The 15,657-nt window shown below is 46.2% G+C and overlaps 1 protein-coding gene across 1 annotated transcript in view; it reads right to left on the bottom strand.

The window, feature by feature from the left end:
* The window catches only part of tenm4 (teneurin transmembrane protein 4), a 150,163-nt gene that overhangs the window by 121,107 nt on the left and 13,399 nt on the right, over positions 1-15,657 (bottom strand). The window contains 1 exon segment of the mRNA XM_062552929.1: positions 4,549-4,767. Within this exon segment, the coding sequence (XP_062408913.1) occupies positions 4,549-4,767 (219 nt within the window).

Genomic DNA, 15,657 nt, shown 5'->3' with positions numbered 1-15,657 from the left:
GAGCGCGGGGAAGCTTGACAGGTAATTGCATGAACCATAAAGTGCCACTGGGGACTGTTCCAGTGTGCAGAAAATGCTTGTAACGCTCGGCGAAGGGAATATGGAGGACCCTGTCCAGCATATACAGTACTTACACAAACATATAAAAAAGTATGCGCGAGGAAAAGATGCACAACAAAAATAGCAAGAGTAGAGGTGAGCGTGACGCTTAAAGAGACAGCCTGCAATCTGGATGTGTTAATTACTCTACTTAACCACTTAGATATGCCGTTGAGCCCTGGTGACAATCTGATATGAATATTAACAAGCCTAGCCATTAAAATGGAGACATGAAAATGGAAGCAAATATCTGACCACAATCAAAAACAATCACAGGGAAGCTGTAGGATAAGAGAGAGCTGTGGAAATGTTAAACTGAAGGATCAGAGTATGGAAATATTACTTAATGTATTTCACCACTCTGAAGTCCTAACAGTCTGGTACAAAGATGAAGAACCCTATTCATTAAAATCGAGAGCTGACATGAAAAGCCAAATCTTGAGAACCTCTTCTGGCAAAAAAATGTGTCATTTGGAGAGTAGACACGCATGCTCACCACTCAGAGGACTGGAGGATTTCAAGAAGTTTAAGAAGCCTGAGTGCTGCACTAAAACCAAACTCTACTGATGCTGCCTGGCTATCTTAAAAAAGTACTTAGACAGTACTCGAAGAACTGCTGATCTAAAAGGCTGCAGTCGACATGCACAACTAATTGGGCGACTGGTTTCTAAGTGAATAAACACCAGTGTTTCACATTCTCACTAGATTTTGACACTTGCTTTGTTAAAGGTAACATGGTAGCCAAAGAGTTTTTTTCTTCTCTTTTAAAAAAAAGGAAAATGGAAATCTTTCAGTGATTTGCATAATTTTCACTGTTTACATGCTGTCCGCAAAAATGTGAGGTGTTTGTTTCTTCTGTGTGAAACGTCCGGGAGGCTAATGTCATAGCTGGAGCTTTTCACTGAGATGAGAGAGAGAGAGAGAGAGAGAGCAAGAGAGAGATAACAGCAGAGGGAAAGTGAGGGAGTGGGGGGGCAGTCAGACAGAGAGAGAGAGAGAGAGAAAGGGATGATAGAGAGTGATGAAGAGAATGAGACAAAGGGAGAGAGGGAGGCTTTTTTCCCCTCTGTGTCTGTGTTGAAAAGTGAGAGAATAGAGGCACAGAGAGCGAGTGTCTCTCAGGTCCCCTCAGAGCAGTGTGCACAGCAATATAACACTGCCGCTGGCACCGCGCCCCCATCCAATACTTTATTAATAGGACCAATCAGGCCAGACAAAATCAACCCGCTATCTCGCCATGGCAGCGCTGCCGCACTGACCCCATCCTGTGCCAGCTGGGTGAAACCGCACAAAATGTCTCTCGCATGGCTGGCTGGCGCAGGGGCCCCCGTGCCCGGGCCGCCCTGCCGTGGCAGGATCCTGTGGCACCCTCTGGGTTGAGCCCGAGGGCCATTCCACCTTCTAATGCAAATCTGCCGGGGCCTTTGTTTGGTGCTGGGGGGGAGGCCTTAAAGCCCTCCAAAACTCTCACGCTGAGGTGTCAGTGCCGGGCGACCAGGTGCCTTTGCAGCAGAGGAATTGTGGGGGTGGGACGAGGGACGAGGGGGGGGGGGGGGGGGGGGTGGATTTGCGACGGGATTAGAGAAGACCAGGGCTGGACGTTGTGGAGACTGCCACAGACTGCAGGAGCACTTTGGAATTTTGATGTAATTGCAGCTGCCTAGTTAAGTTGATGTAACTCCTGCCTTTGGGTGGTTCAGTTGCAAAAGTCTAATCTATTATTAAAAGCTCCCTTTTCTCTCCCTCTCTCTCTCTCTCTGCGGACTCCATGCAATAGGCTGGAAGCTAGCCATGTTTGAAAGGCTATAATGTTCAAATATCACATCTAAAAAAAAAAAAAGAAAAATCTGAATACATACTTTATTTTCAGATTATGTATAGTGCTTAGGAGCAATAAATGGTGGGCTGTTTGTTTTCCAAAAATAACACGAACCAGTAATATAGAACTGAAGACAATGACTCTGACTACATCCAATAAAAAAGGTTCTCGGGGGTATATTATTTAATAATTTAAACAAGGCCACTGCTTCTCTACTAGTTCTCGGAGCGAAAAATTACCCAAGTTCAACTACAACTGAAAAATGAGCATCAGTATTTCAGCTATCAAATAAAGCTGGAATGACAGAAAAAGAAAACAAAAAACATCACTCAACTAAACCCACAATGATATAAGAGAACACTATGCAAAGTTGTGCTCATTTGCATCACAAGAGGGACTCTGCCACTATGTGAAATGCACAAAATAAGATAAATAAGCGGGCCGTGCAGGTCACTCTGCCGGGCTTAGAAAAAGGTCAATATTACAATGGCACAATTAGCAGCCCACGTCCCTGCCAAGAATTTTGATTTTGATTAACAGTTCATTAGTGGGGGGACACAGTGACAGGCGGGATTGATCCACTCCGGGGCGTATGAAGGGCCACTGCGTTGTCTACACTAGCCTGTTCTCTAGGTCACCGGCACATCCAGCACAGCTTTGATGGCGCTTATTTGTTTATTTATTTATCTATTTATTTGTTTGTTTATTTAAAAATGGACAATGCACATGAATTGACATTCTTTGTTTACACTCAAAATGTAAATGTGCCAGAGTTATAGCAAAAGAGCTTAATTTTCATCTGTGGTTGTGTTGCTAACACGTTAGCCATTTCAGTCCGCTGGCGATTTAACACAAATAAGAAATCTGATTTTGCAGAAGAAAAAGAAAAAAAAGCCATTTTACCCCCGCAGCCAGCTAACCTTTCGGTTATTACAGTGCAGAGGCCCTGGATGACAATACGGATGATGTGACCATGTTGATAGGTTCAAGTAATGAGTATTTAATGAAAACTCCAAGAGAATATTGCCACTTAACTGTGGACTTGACAATTAGCCCCTATTAGATTATTATAAAGTAAGTTCAGCAGTGTGAAATGCAAAATGGCGTGTGGTGTGGCCTAGTGTGTGTGCGTGCGTGCGTGAGTGCGTGTGTGTGTGCGTGTGTGTGTATGTGTGTGTGGTATTTAACAGTGAAACAGCAGGGATAGTCTTTCTTTCTAAATTCTGATGACTCAGGGTAAAATTAGGCATGACAGCAGGCAGAGGGAGGGAGTGAGGAAGACAGAGAGGGGGGGGGGGGTCTAGAGAGAAAGTGAGTGAACAAGAGATAGTGAGAAAGTGAAAGTGAAAAGCTAGAGTGGGAGTTAGAGAGACGGAGAGAGAGAAAAAGAGAGAGAGAGAGAGAGAGAGAGAGAGAGAGAGAGAGAGAGAGAGAGAGAGAGAGAGAAAGAGAGAGGGAGAGAGAGAGATAGACTGTCCAAAACCAAAGCTGGAACGTTGAGCAAACAATAGTAGAACTCCACATGTGTGCGAGTCGAGTCATGACCAATTGGAGGAATAAGATGATATCTGGATAAAAACGTCCACAGACATCTTGAGCTAATCTGTGTCTCGCAGCCTTCCACTCGCGTTAAGAATATGGCCTAACTAACATTCCTCTGTGGGCCACCAAAGAAAATGGACTGTCAGGTTGTGTGTCAATTCATATTTTTCCAGGGTGGCATCTTGAGTTCCAGTCCAACAGACCCAGAGACCCCACATGTGATTGTTGAAATGTTTACCAACTTAAACTGCTTACTAAACTAACACAATTTAAAGTAAATGTTGATGCCAGTACAGGGAAATGTATGAGAAGTAGGGTTGCGCTGTTACAAACCTCCAATATATTCAAGGTTTACCAAAATAAGCTAACTTTAGAGTAGGCCTGCTTAATGATGGCAAAACTCATTACCATTAGTTTGGTCAATATTGAGATCATGATTATTTAACACAAACATTTAATGGTTTTGGAATCACCAACATTTTCTAAACTGATAAGCCTCAAGCCAAAAGGAGATCATCATTGCAAAACTGAGCATGGCAAAATAATCACTGTATCTCCATTATGTTGTTTTCATAATTCAATTGAAATTCAACCTCCAAGGCCATTCAGTTTCTCACACTTCACAACCCTCCTGTATCTCTCATGTTCAGTCAACCATTATCCCTCCTTTACACACACACACACACACACACACACACACACACACACACACACACACACACACACACACACACACACACACACACACACACACACACACACACACACACACACACACACACACACACACACACACACACACACACACACACACAGTCACACACAGACACACACAGACACACACACACATCCCAACTTAGAAAGTTCAGGTCTCTGGATAACAAGAAAAACCTGAGGCTTTTTTTCTCTCAAAGTTGAAATAAAATTAAAAAAATATATACATATATTCATTTTTTTTTCATCTGCTAAACACAGACAGGCAGAGCTTAAACTAGCCGTGGGCTACTTTCCTAAGCGCTACAACACTAGCAGCGTGCAACAGAGAAGAGCCGTGTGGCCATCAGCAATAGTTTGAAGACCAAACTCACCGTCAGCGGCTGCAGCAGCCGAAGCATAGAGGGTCCCTGAGCCAGTTTTAACTAAGAATGAATTGGGGCCAAACTCATCTTCCGACTCAGAGTCCTGGGCTGGCTGAGCCACACTGTTACCTAGCAACCTTCCCTGGCTCTCATTGGCCGCGCGGGAAGGGGGAGGGAAGGGGGACTCGACAGGGGAGGAGGAGGCTGAGGAGCAATGCAGAGGCTGACCTGTGGACCACAGAAGAGAGCACAACAGAGCACATGGTGGATGGGAGGGACACAGAGAGAGAAAACACTCACACATGTCCCGGCCGGGCAAAACACAAACAGAAGCAGAGAACACGGCGCCCGCGGTTTTAACGGGCAAACTCAAAAAAACATGCACGGCTTCGCTCTGATCCGCAGGACGAAGCAGAGCGATGCCAAACAACAAAGTAATCTGTCTTTCTTTGGTGGCGATTTGGGAGTTTGATTTTATTTTTGCTCCTAATTCATTTCTGTTTATCCCCCCCGAAAATCCCCCACCCCGTTTGCTCTCTGCATTTTGCAAGGCAATGGGGGCTGAAATTTAATACGGTGTGCACTTGGCCAATTTTACGGGGGCGGATATTGCATTTTGAGCAGCCATAATTGAAAAAGACAGGAGAACTTTGTGGACAAAGCAGATTGCACAGGAGAAAAAAGCAACATTACAAAATGAGCACAGACAAAGAGCATTGAGTGAACAACCTGGAGAAGGAAAAAACAAACAAATGAAAAACAAGCACCTACAAAACAAGCCGCTACAGTGAAGAGAGCGATGCTGTGATGGAGAGAACCATGAAGAGAGAGAGAGAGGAGAGAGAGAGAGAGTTTGATCCAGACAGACAGTGACTTTAATTAAGCACATGGCATGTGCACTTTCTGGACCCACACAAAAACACAGACCACCTACTCCTCTGCTTGAGACGTTACACATTGGCACGTTTCCTAGAGTCTGTCGGAGTCAGATAATGTAGGCAACAAAACACACACACACACACACACACACACACACACACACACACACACACACACACACACACACACACACACACACACACACACACACACACACACACACACACACACACACACACACACACACACACACACACACACACACACACACACACACACACACACACACGCACGCACGCACGCACACACGCACACACACACAAACACACACAGCTCTCACACACACCAAATCACTGGAGCTAGACAGAGAGGCAAGGCCGCATCCTAAATTAAAACCACTCGAATAGGCTCCCTCCGTAAGGCTCTGGCTTACTAATAATGATAATCAAGAAAAATAAAAACGCCAACCAGCCAAAACAGAATTTTCTGCGAGCCTCAGCCTATATTTGTCTTCCACGCCACGGTGTAATTAATAGGGTTTGTGCGGTGGCGGCGGATGCCGTCTCTCTCTCTCTCTCTCTCTCTCTCTCTCTCTCTCTCTCTCTCTCTCTCTCTCTCTCTCTCTCTCTCTCTCTCTCTCTCTCTCTCTCTCTCTCTCTCTCTCTCTCTCTCTCTCTCTCTCTCTCTCTCTCTCTCTCTCTCTCTGCTGGCTTCCCGTTGAAATGGTACATTTAAGGCTCATTGTGCTCCGTCTACATCTTGTCATGGGGAGTTAAATCTCCGCAGTGCACCTAATAATGTGTGATTAACATTTGCTGCAGCAGGCCCCCGTCTCTCGCTCCAGACAGAGTGCTTAAGTGACGGGACTGCGGTGAGAGCAGCCATCAGTCTAGCCGGCGAAGCCCCCTCTCTCTCTCTCTCTCTCTTTCTCCTCACATCCACAGGCTGACAAGACACCCACACACACACATACACACACCCACACACATAGGCGCACAGACACAGCCACATACAGCCACACACAGACACCTCAACAATCAACACGCCTTCCTGGAGAAAAGCCAGTCTAGCAACCACTCCCTCCCTGGCTCACATGTATGCACACACATACACACAGGCATGCCTGCAAGCGCACACAAGCAACACACACACACACACACACACACACACACACACACACACACACACACACACACACACACACACACACACACACACACACACACACACACACACACACACACACACAGAGACACACACACGGCCACACATTATCTCTGCACTATAAAAACCCTCCTGCATCTCCTCAAGCAGGAAGCAAAACAACAAAGTCATCAACTGAGACAGGAAACTTCTTTTTTTCCTGCTAATGCTTTTTAATAGAATGGATGCCATTATCCCAGCGGTGTGCTCACACACAGCCTGCTGATTCGGTGACAATTAAGAAACAATTAGCGTAATTAACATTAGCACACAGCAAAACACGGCTAGCTCATTCCACCCCATATCTGGCTCAGTGATGTAGTTCGTGTCTTACACGCCACTTCTTACTGCCCACCATTAATCATGATGAGTCGGGCCAAGGCAAAATAGCTTTAGCTGCAGAAGAGCTAATCATGTTTTAAAACGCCGTCGGCTCTTGCTGTCCATGTGTTGATGTGGATGAGAACCTGGGCTGGTGTGACTGCTTTCATATGACAACCTCTCATATGGTACACGAGAGAGAGAGAGTCGTCGCAAGCCCAAGCTCTCATAGGTGTCAACTCCGTAATTAGGGCATATCAACTTAACAGCAAATTGTGTTTCCTAAATAAGTGAACAAAAAAAAATCCCTATTCCTTTGATGGCACCGGATAAGTTGGCCTAGTAAGCCTGGCCTCATTATCTGCGTCAGTGTCTGTGAAAGTAAACACTATAAACATAGCAATATGAAGAGTTTTTTTTTATTATTTCACTGCAGGGCAGCCATTGTGAGGATTTACTATATAGCCTTATCAACCACAAGGCAATGTTGTGAAAATGTTTTTCTATCCAGTCAGCATGCGAACGCGGAGCGAGGCCGAGCACTCCGAGTGGCAAGGGAAGGGGAGAGAGGCTAAGTACTGTAAAAACCCCACGCTGAAGGGATTGAGGCCTACTGGCCACCAGGGGCCACATGGAGACTAATGCAGGCCTGGGTTTTTAATGAGGAGCCGCGGAGATGCAGAGTGTAGTTAATACAAGCTGAAGGGCATCAAGCTCCTAAACAACCTGAAGGTGAATTAGACCCAAAATGAAATTAAAGTGCACCCACCCTCAAGTTTGGACCAGTCTTCCAATTTATATAAAACATTTCCTTCAGTGCTATTATACTCGCAAATGAAATATTTCCCCTTAAATCATTTTTTTTTTCTCTCTCTTTCTCTCAGCATTACAGAGAGGAAAGAGAGAGAGAGAGAGAGAGAGAGAGAGAGAGAGAGAGAGAGAGAGAGAAGGCAAAGTCCTCTAAAAGTAATCAAAGTCAGAGTCCGGGGTGTAAAAATGCATTGCACTTTCAGCCAGCCAGCGCAATTTGTCTTGCAGACAAAGCTTTTTACCGCGCCGCGTGCTCCACCACGTTTAATTAATGCAGGCTTGCGCCATTTGTTTTCAGTCCTTCAGCGCCGCGGCCCCCCCTCCCCGAGCATTATAAAGAGGCTCGCCATGAGGTCCGCCCAGCCCGCCATCGGCCCCGGGTGCGGACCGGCAGCTTCCCAGGGTCCGCCAAGGTTGACTGCCTCCTCCGTTTTTTTTTGCCGTGGCGCTACAAGCCGGGAGCTTTAGTTAGGAGTCCTCGGACCATGCGCTCCTCTTTCAGTGCCTGACAGCCTCTCTCCCGAGACCTGCCCTTTCAGCCTCGCTGATGATCCCCCCCCCCTGCCCCCCCCAAACACACACACACACACACACACACACACACCACCTCCATCCAAACAGCAGTCAAGCACACCAACACCCACCGGAGTCCTCCATGTACTCACGAGCAGCCTAATTAAATGGCCACGGTAAACACATGGGTGCCTGTGCATTGCAGTGTCAGGTAGAGGAGAAAAAGTGCTTCAGTTGCTATGGTTATCCAATGTGACCCCCCCCACTAAAAAAAAATAACAATCCACTCGTCTGACACCCCCCCCCCCCCCTCCCTGGAGACCCGGCCCAAACACGGCGAGCTGTTTGCGAGGGCAATCGGTACACAGGGCTACGGGGGGGCCAGCTGCCGGCGTAGACGAGAGGCAGCTCTCCTATTACACGGCCTCGGCCTCCTAGCTGGGGGCCATGTTGTCGCAGACGGCCTCGCCGCGCCCTCCCCAAACGGCCTTAATGACTGGGCGTGTCCTGTCCGCTAAGCGCCATTTGACGGCGACCCGCACGTGTAACCCGCCGCAGCGTGATGCCTTTTCCGTCCCTCCCGGACCCTTCGGGAAGGAGGACGGATAATGCAATAAGTTGTGGCTCCGGAACGTGATGAATAACGCCTCGATCAATGGTGCTTTCAGCTAGTAATGCCCGCCTCATAGAAGACAACTGGAAGGACTCAATAAATTATGTCACTCCAATCAATTTGCTTGCTCTGTGTGTGTATGAGTGTGTGTGTGTGTGTGTGTGTGTGTGTGTACAGTATGTGTGCATGCGTGCGTGCGTGTATGTGTGTTTGTGTGTGTGTGTGTGTGTGTGTGTGTATTTGTGTGTGTGTGCGAGCAATGACTCATACACACATACAGTGTTGATTGCTCTCTCCCCTCCTCCACTTGAGCCTCTATTAACTGAAGGATGCGTGGTGGTCGATGGTGGGGGAGGAGGGTGGACTTACAAACGCAGAATATATATCCTGGACTGAGGCAATAATCTTAATGAGCTCGGGTCAAAGGAAGTGTGCGGAGGATCAAATGGTTTTCACAACACGGCCTACAAGGCAGCGATCACTCAGAGACTGAGAGCAGTCATCTGCACGGCGGCACATTAACCTGACCACGGGTTAAGCAGAACGGCCCCCTGAGCGCGGTGTCTGCTTCAATCTTACCTGCCGTGGAACATCCCGAGCAGAGCAGAGCAGAGCACCGCCTTCCATCAAAGCGCGGCTGACAAACAGCTCTGGAGCTGAACCCGCAATATCAGCGTCGGGAAGATGCCCTCATTTTTTCAGGTGACGGAATATGATACAAGCGCTGTTAAGGTCAAAAGTTCAAGTTCTAGGGAAGAAAATGAGGAATTGTGCGTTGTTGGTAGATAGCTGATAGTTCACATCAATTTCTAGGGTTTATATATATATATATATATAAACCCTAGAAATTGATGTGATGTATCCATACACACATATATATATATATATATATATATATATATATATATATATATATCCATATATATACACTGTATATATAAAATAAAATAAAATATAGAAATAAAAAATATATTATATAAAATATTCAGGAAATGTAGGTGGATGGTGAATGAAGAATCAGTGATAAATAAATAAATAAATAAATAAAGAATTACAAAGGCTGGAGGTTTCAACTAACCTCTGGCAAGCCAGTTGAGGAGGCCATGCGAAACTATAATCCAGACATCAGTAAATGGACAGCAGTGAGGACAGTGTAGGAGGGAGCTCCCCAAAGAGCAGCAGCAGCACACAAGTCTCAGTGTGTCAGAATACACAATCCCCCCCAGGGCCTGTGAGGAGGCTGTTCCTCACACACTCCACCATTTTGAGACCGCTTCTGACAGTTGGACAGAAATTGCTTTTTGAGCCCCGTGCACATATGTAGGGAGAGAGTCTGAGAAATAGCCCTACAAGTGAAGACACGGAGAAAATGTCCCTATAAATGGATCCACAGTAGCAACAATAAAATACAGCGGTTGGGGGGGGTTTGGACTATTGAAGATCCCATCGTCTTGAATCAGCCAGCACTCAGCAAAAAGAGACCAGCGAGATAAGCTTAAACTATTCCCATCTCCAATGCAATCAAGTTATGCATGCAAAGCGGCGCTGATAAGAGAGAAAGCAATCTGTTCTACCTCTTTTCCCGGCCCAGCCACTGAAACAACAGCCAAATATTTTTTAAGCCACGGGGTAAATAAGCCCTCACTCCCTTTTCCTCACTCTCACTCATCCTGCTAGCGTCAGTCAGAGGTGAGTGCAAAAAGCGTGACTTCACGTTAACGACAAACATGATCTATTTGTTCAAAGACGACGCCTGAGGCAGCATCTTAAAAAAGGTGGCTTTACAAGCAGGGTGAGAACGCGGGGTGAAAAAATCCTGTTTGTGAATCAACATGCTTGTTGGCATGTCTCTATATTTAGTGTGGCATTTAAGGGCAAAGATGTACATAGAAGTGAAAATTATGCTATCGATGGCTTCAGAGTTGGAGTGAGATGTTTACAATCTGAAGATTTCCAGAACGTACAACTGATATACAGTAGAAGAGGAATATTATGGTAATATGATAGTATGGTATGGTAATGGAGTCTCCGTACCAAGTGGAGCTAGATCCGCATTTTTCATATGTCGTCAGACACAGAGGTGCAGTGCTATTACCAAAAATCAGTAAGGCACTCATACTATGTAGAGGTGTCTAAAAAATGGTCAAACAGAAGGGGGGAGGACGGTTCAGAACAAAAAAGATCTTAAGGTCATGGAAGTGAGGAGTTTCAAAGACCTTCAACTTCAAACAGACTGCTTTCAGAGAGTTGCTTCAGTCTTACATGTCGCGATGACAGTCTGAAGCGCTCAACAGCTCCTTCCGCTACCCCATTGTTGCCCGTGGCTCGGATTTGCCATCAAAGGCCACAGTACGGCAAAAGCTAAAGCTAACCATCACCACCGCGCGCGACGGACATTTGTCTCCCGTGCATAATGCTGCTGGTGTCTAAGACTGGCCATAGGCTGCGGCATGGATAGAGACACCATGTGGGTGTCGGTATAATCTCTTTAAGTGCTAGTTCAGGCTGACTTTATTCATGCTCCTTTCATCTCAAACCTGCTCTGCCACATCAGGATTTGGGCCGAATCTAAATTTGCTAAACACCCAAGTCATAGCTCCTTTTCCATCTCTGAGGTTCATGACTATGTTTGTATTTGAGTATTTCTTTCTGGGTGGCTCAGAGTGTGAAGAATGGCAGATATAGTATGGTATCAAATCCTCCCATTTCTGGTGCTAAGAAAAATATTTTAAGCAAAAAAAGGTACCTTGAGCATTTTTCCTAGATAGAGAAACCTTCTGGAAATCGCACAAGTCTCAAAGATGCAAAGTGTGCAACCGCACACCCAGAGAGGAAGTCGGAAAATGGCCTCACAAATGGACACTCATTGGAAAACTAATAAATTTCCCCTGACAAAGCCATAAAGCTGGACGGAATCAATATCATAATTTTTGAGTGGGCCGAGTAACGTATGAGAAAGTTGAAAACAAACAGTAAATGGCCATAAATGTTGTGTTTTATAGACAGGACTCCCCATTACGGAGAAAATGGAAAATGAAAGCTGTGTGTAATAAAATAACATTTAACGACCACGGGAGCCCCATTTAAGAGTGACCCCTGACATTTCGGCCATCTCTTTGCGTCTGCATATCCATTAGTTAGCGACTTGACGCTCACCAGACACAACATAACAATTAGCGATGGCTGCAGTGCAATTTGCCCTCCCAAAGCCCACAATCCATCAACGACTGTGCGTTTCTTTTTGACAAGCACTGAAAACCCTCCGTGCCCACTCCAGACATAGTGTGTAAAGCCTCATTTTTAGAAACGCTGGAGACCCGGGTCCATCACCACAGCGATGTATCATCGCACCAGAAATAGTCCACTCGCTCACAAAATGACATGACTGGATGGCTCCATTAAATTCACATTTTCGGAGTAAAATACTCCTATCCATATACGACTGTCATATTTGGGGAGACATTGTCCCCTGTAGTAGTCAAGGCTACATGTGACATTTCCATCCATGGCAAAAAAAAGAAAAACAGTCTTATATAGCCCAGGTGTAATTGGCGTGTGGCATTTGTATATCTGAAGCAGCAACGAAGGAAGGACTACCAAGACAGAGACACATTCTTCATTTTCTTCCTCTCCCTCATTTTCTCTCCTGCCTCTCTCATCCTCCCGACTATAAACCTCCTCATCCCTCAGCTGTTCTGCTCTCTGCCTCTCCTCTCTTCTTTGCCGATCCCTCTCTCTCTCTTCCTCCTACACCATCATCTTCCCCTGGCTGGCTGGATGTCTTTCCCTCCCATATACTCTCCTATTTCCCCCTCTCAAGAAGAAAAGGACCAGCCTCGGCAAAACCCTTCGCCCGGCTGAAAGACGCCATCTGTTTCAGCGCTCGGTGGCAGCGAGCGGCATAGAGGTGGCAGATTGAGGCCTGGAGATTGGAATCCGAGGGGCACTGAATAGGGATTTTCACAGTGCAGGGTGGTAAATCTGACAACCGTTGTGTAGGTTCCACACAGCTGCCTCTGTAAAGGACAGACACAGGAGAGAGTCTGCGACGAGGCACAAGAGCCTGGTGGCGGTGGGGTGTGTGTGTGTGGGGGGGGGTTTCAAGATTACCATTTCCAGGGGAAACCATAATGTGGCAAAACACTAGCTAATGCAGGCCTGCCGGTCACAAGAATACACCAATCTCACACTGGCTGGGCCGAGACAAAAGCCGAGCGAAGAAAAACGGGCTATTTTCAAATCCTGTCACTTACACCCCGGCAAACATGTCCGATTTAACACAGCAGACTGTACCCTAATAGGAGCTGATGTGTCTGAGAAGAGACAGAGAGCAAGAGAAAGACAAGGGAACGTGAGAGTCTGAGGTCTTGGCTAATAAAGCCTTCAGAATTTTCACACTTACGACACGATTCTTACGGGCTGTACGCATGAAGGGGAGGGGAGTCGAAAAAACAGACTGACTCGAGTCTGATCTCGACTGTCTTGTATCCATGTTTGCACAGAGCCGCCATGACAAGACAAGGGGCTGACATCGCCAATCCCCTTCAAGAAGCCTTGTTCAGATATCCCCCTGGGCTCACTTTGTTCTAGAGCCGGAGAGGGGGGCTGGTTCAGATGTCTACCTCCCTACCTGCCTCACCTGTGCTAACACAACACTACCAGCATGGTGATCCTCCCCTCCCCCCACCCTTCCCTCTCTTTTTCTCCTCCCTCCCTCCTTCTTTTTTTTTCTCTTCCATGTGCGCCTCCATCTTCAGGCAAAAGGATGGCTCATCCCAAACAGTGCACATCCACTCGTCTCAGCAGACCACTGCCAGCAGAGCGCAGGCCTTTAAAAAAGGGAGAAAAAAAAGAAAAAAAATAAGGAAAAAAAAACAAAAAGAAATAGAAAGCGGGAGATTAAAAACAGAGAAAAGCAGCTACTAACCACGTCCACGCCCACTCGACCAGTATTCTCAAGACGCAGCCAAGACTTCAAAGAATAGCACATGTTAATCAGTTCGAAAACGCGTGTTGCCTCCGCGCAGAACCTCCTCAGACAGACGACGATGCAATAAGAGTGCCGAAAAGGAGGAGAAAAAAAAAAAACACGTAGAAGAACAGCAGCTCTGACGCCGGCTCAAAACAATGCTAATGGCTGATAATTGCCGGGTTTTGGTTTCTCCTCGGTTCCGGACCCACTGCTGCTTGAGCGGACCGACGCATTGGAATTCCAACGAATAAACACAATGGCATGAATAAATAACGACCTCGCCAATCCTCTTAGGGCCTTTGAATTCAGGGGGAGCGAGCGGAGCGACCGCAGGAGGAACGGAGAGAGAGAGAAAGAGAGGGAAAGAAAAGAGATAGATAGATGGAGAGAGACAAAGGGCCTAAAGTTTACTTTTGGTGTTTGAGTGCAAGTGGAGCCTGAAATTGTAAGCGGCTCATTAGGGGGCTACATGTGGCTAGCCCGAGGCTTTGCTCAATGGAGATGGCACCATACGCACACCCAGGCTTTCCCTGTGCACTGCGGCAGGCTTGGCCTAGTAAAATGCTAAAATATACCCTACAGACACATGTACACACCCTGATCAAAGACTCAGAAGTATCTTTAATTTGCCTCTAACCTTCCAAACAAAAGTTTTTAAAACTTGCCTTTCCCCCCCCCAAAAGAAAAAAAAAAAGTTTAATACATAAATGTACATAGCTGAAGATTGAGTCAAGTGCTCTCTCTCTCCAGCACTACTCACTTATAGCCCATTTATGGTGCCTATTTGGCCCTCAAACCTAAAGAGGATGTGTCCAAACTTTACCTTAAGGCTAAAATCTCAAGAAAGTTAGCCTGTGAGTATGCCTCTCCTTCAAACAAAATTCCACAGAGACCCAATAAACAATGTACAAGTACCGCTTTAGGAACAGCACAGTGCGGTGCAGGTCAACTCATACGCTGCCCAGTCCATCTCGACTTGACATCCCTCAGTTCTGCCAGTGGCAGTTGTTTTCTCATTGTGTGATAACAAGCCTGATCAAATCCCCAACCATTCTCTGTTACTGAGGCTTAGACGAGGCAGGGGAGTGAACTTATTGATTTGCTCTCAACACGCAACCAAGGAGATGGGGAGAACAGTGGGGAAATGCCACAAAAATGCACCTTTGTGGACTTGGAAAATACACTCAGACAACAACAACAACAACAACAGAACATACATTGCATGACTAAAAAACAGAAGACTACAACAGTTAAAAATAAAACTGCCGTTTTTTGGAGTCATTTCTACAGCTAGTCAAGGTATTATTGTTTATATGAGGGGTGCCCAAATTCTTCCTTACCAAGCAAAAGAATCCCCCCAATCCCCCCAAAAAATCAATTTGAATGGAGGGCCACAGACTAAAACTACATCATACATTAAATTGAAATGTATCATATTTGTGTCAGTATGCAAGCGCCTCAGCAGCCTGTTGATCTCTGCTGACAGGGGCTCCACAGCACCCCTCCATTGCTCAGTATAAAACTGTGGCCAGATAATTAACTGCAGCTAACCCTTAAAAAGCGGTTACGACTGAAATTCCCAACAGCTGACATACGCTTAGGACTAACAACAAATGGCACAGGGGGCCCGAAGTGGGCACCATTGGTCTATATCAACGTGGTTATGTGAGGAGAAGGAGGCTTCGCCACTGAGGGATTACAGATCATGTTGATTTCATGTTAAAGCTTGAAGCAAAAGTCTCCATTTGAACCATCATGCTTGTTGATCCACTGCCGCTGCAACGAAGAACCAAATTCACAGCCAAAA

Source organism: Sardina pilchardus, chromosome 13 (assembly GCF_963854185.1).
Source record: "Sardina pilchardus chromosome 13, fSarPil1.1, whole genome shotgun sequence".
Lineage (NCBI taxonomy): Eukaryota > Metazoa > Chordata > Actinopteri > Clupeiformes > Clupeidae > Sardina > Sardina pilchardus.
Note: the sequence above shows the minus strand (reverse complement) of the source record. Positions and strands in the feature narration are given on the sequence as shown.